Below are 1,998 nucleotides of genomic sequence, written 5' to 3' on the forward strand. Positions count from 1 at the left end.
TTATATATATATGAGAAAAAGCATGGCGTAATTCTGATTCTGGCTTATTTTACTTGTCATAATACTCTCTGGTTCCATCAATGTTTCTTTTTTTCCCACCCATGTTTCTATAAACATTTTGGCTTCATGAATGAATATTACTCATTACTCATTATTTATGTTTATACATGTGTATATGTATCACTTCTTCATTTATCTGTTGAAAGCTAACTAGACTGATTCAATAACTTAGCTATCATGAATAGCACCACAATAAATGTAAATATGTAGCTATTATTTTTGTATACTAACTTAGATTCTTTTTGTATATAATCAGAAGCAGTATAACTGTATCATATGATATATCTATTTTGAGAAATTTGAAGAGCATCTAAACTGATTTTCATAATGGTTAAATTGATTTATATTTCTACTAACATTGTTTTAGAGTTCTTTTTTCTTAAATTGTCACTACTATTTAGAAATAATATCTTAATCAATTTGAAAAAACAGTACAGTAGAGTTAATCATTTTCAAGATAGCAGTTTCCAGACAGTCAAGATAGTGTCATATTTCAATAGGAATGGAGACTTTTGTTATATAACTGACAATCCAAGACCAATGACTATAAAAGGAAAGTGAAAGACTGTTTTGTTACAGCACATACCCTAAAAACTCAATCCTGTCAGAGTATATAATTTTAAAACTGAATTTCTAGTGATCTGTAGCATCTTACATAAATACTAGATTGAAAAGTACTTTCCTCTTTTCCCAACCATATGGTAGTGCAGTTTGTAGAAAGAAGTCATGGTGAATTACATTTTCTGTCACCATGCCATTGGTTATAGGGTTTTTCAGCCACTGGATATCATCTAAAGGATATAAAGGGCCACTCAACCATGCTATAAATACATGTTATATGTAAGAAATTATCTAACAAAACCCAAGCTTGCTTTCCTTGACACTTTGGGCTTTCTCACTCTTTCTCTGAAGCCCCGATTGCCTTCTACCATGAGCTGCTTACTGAAATCCATTGCTAATATGCGAGGATTTACCCTAGCTTGAAAAGGCACAGCTTTCTCTCTCTCTCTTCTATTTCTCTCCTCTATCTCTCTCCTCCTGACAGCTGCTGAGATTTGCAACTTTCTTGTTATGCTATTTCACTCTTAAATTCTAATAAAATTGTTTTGGAGCTTCAGAAACAGAAGGAATTATTGACAAATGATTAACAGATACATTATCTCAATTCCTCACCTTTGTTGTATGTTATGAAATGATTGCGTATGTCTGCATATGCTTTCTTTTTTCTCAAGTAATATGATTCCATATCATCATAAATACCATTCAAGACAAAAATACATTTTAATTTTATACCTTTTCAAACATTTTGAGGGTCCTTTATAATGAAAAAAAAGACATTTAAACACATGGATTCTTAAACTATAACTTAACAAACCAATGTTTGTAATTTTAAGATAAAATGTTGTAATAAGAATTTAGTTTACCCACCTTTCTGGGTACGTAAGTGATTCTAACATGAGACTCTTGATTCTGTATTTGCATGTGGCACAGGAGGGCTTTGAGGAATGAGAATATGTCATATAGATGCGTGAAATGTTCGCAACATCACTTAAGAATTGAGCAAGGATCTTGACTTTTTTAACGTTATCAAATGACTTGCTGTTCCTAAAAAAAATTAAAAAAACTTGATATGCTCATCATATTCATAATTTACACATATTTTATTTCCAAAATCAGTATAATTCCAGTGAGGCAAAACACTGAGGACAATTTTACTGGAAAAATATTATAAAAGACAGAATAAAATGAGAGTAGTTGTTAGTTGTATACACATTCCCATACAGAAATTGACAGCATATATTTGCCTAAGACTGTTCATCTTATATTTGATTTTTTAGATCCTTGTACTACTAGTAGTTCAAATGATAAATTTTGTTCTCTGCCACTTACCTGAATATTCAAACTTAAAGAAATCATCATTAAAAGCCAGAGCTATAA

At 30.7% G+C, this 1,998-nt stretch overlaps 1 protein-coding gene across 1 annotated transcript in view; it reads right to left on the minus strand.

Moving 5' to 3' along the window:
* The window catches only part of Lipi (lipase I), a 56,831-nt gene that overhangs the window by 8,585 nt on the left and 46,248 nt on the right, over nucleotides 1–1,998 (minus strand). The window contains exon 9 of the mRNA XM_008835819.1: nucleotides 1,489–1,665. Within this exon, the coding sequence (XP_008834041.1) occupies nucleotides 1,489–1,665 (177 nt within the window). The remainder of the gene's footprint in view (nucleotides 1–1,488; nucleotides 1,666–1,998) is intronic.

Source organism: Nannospalax galili, unplaced genomic scaffold (genome assembly GCF_000622305.1).
Source record: "Nannospalax galili isolate Female #2095 unplaced genomic scaffold, S.galili_v1.0 scaffold338, whole genome shotgun sequence".
Classification (NCBI taxonomy): Eukaryota; Metazoa; Chordata; class Mammalia; order Rodentia; family Spalacidae; genus Nannospalax; species Nannospalax galili.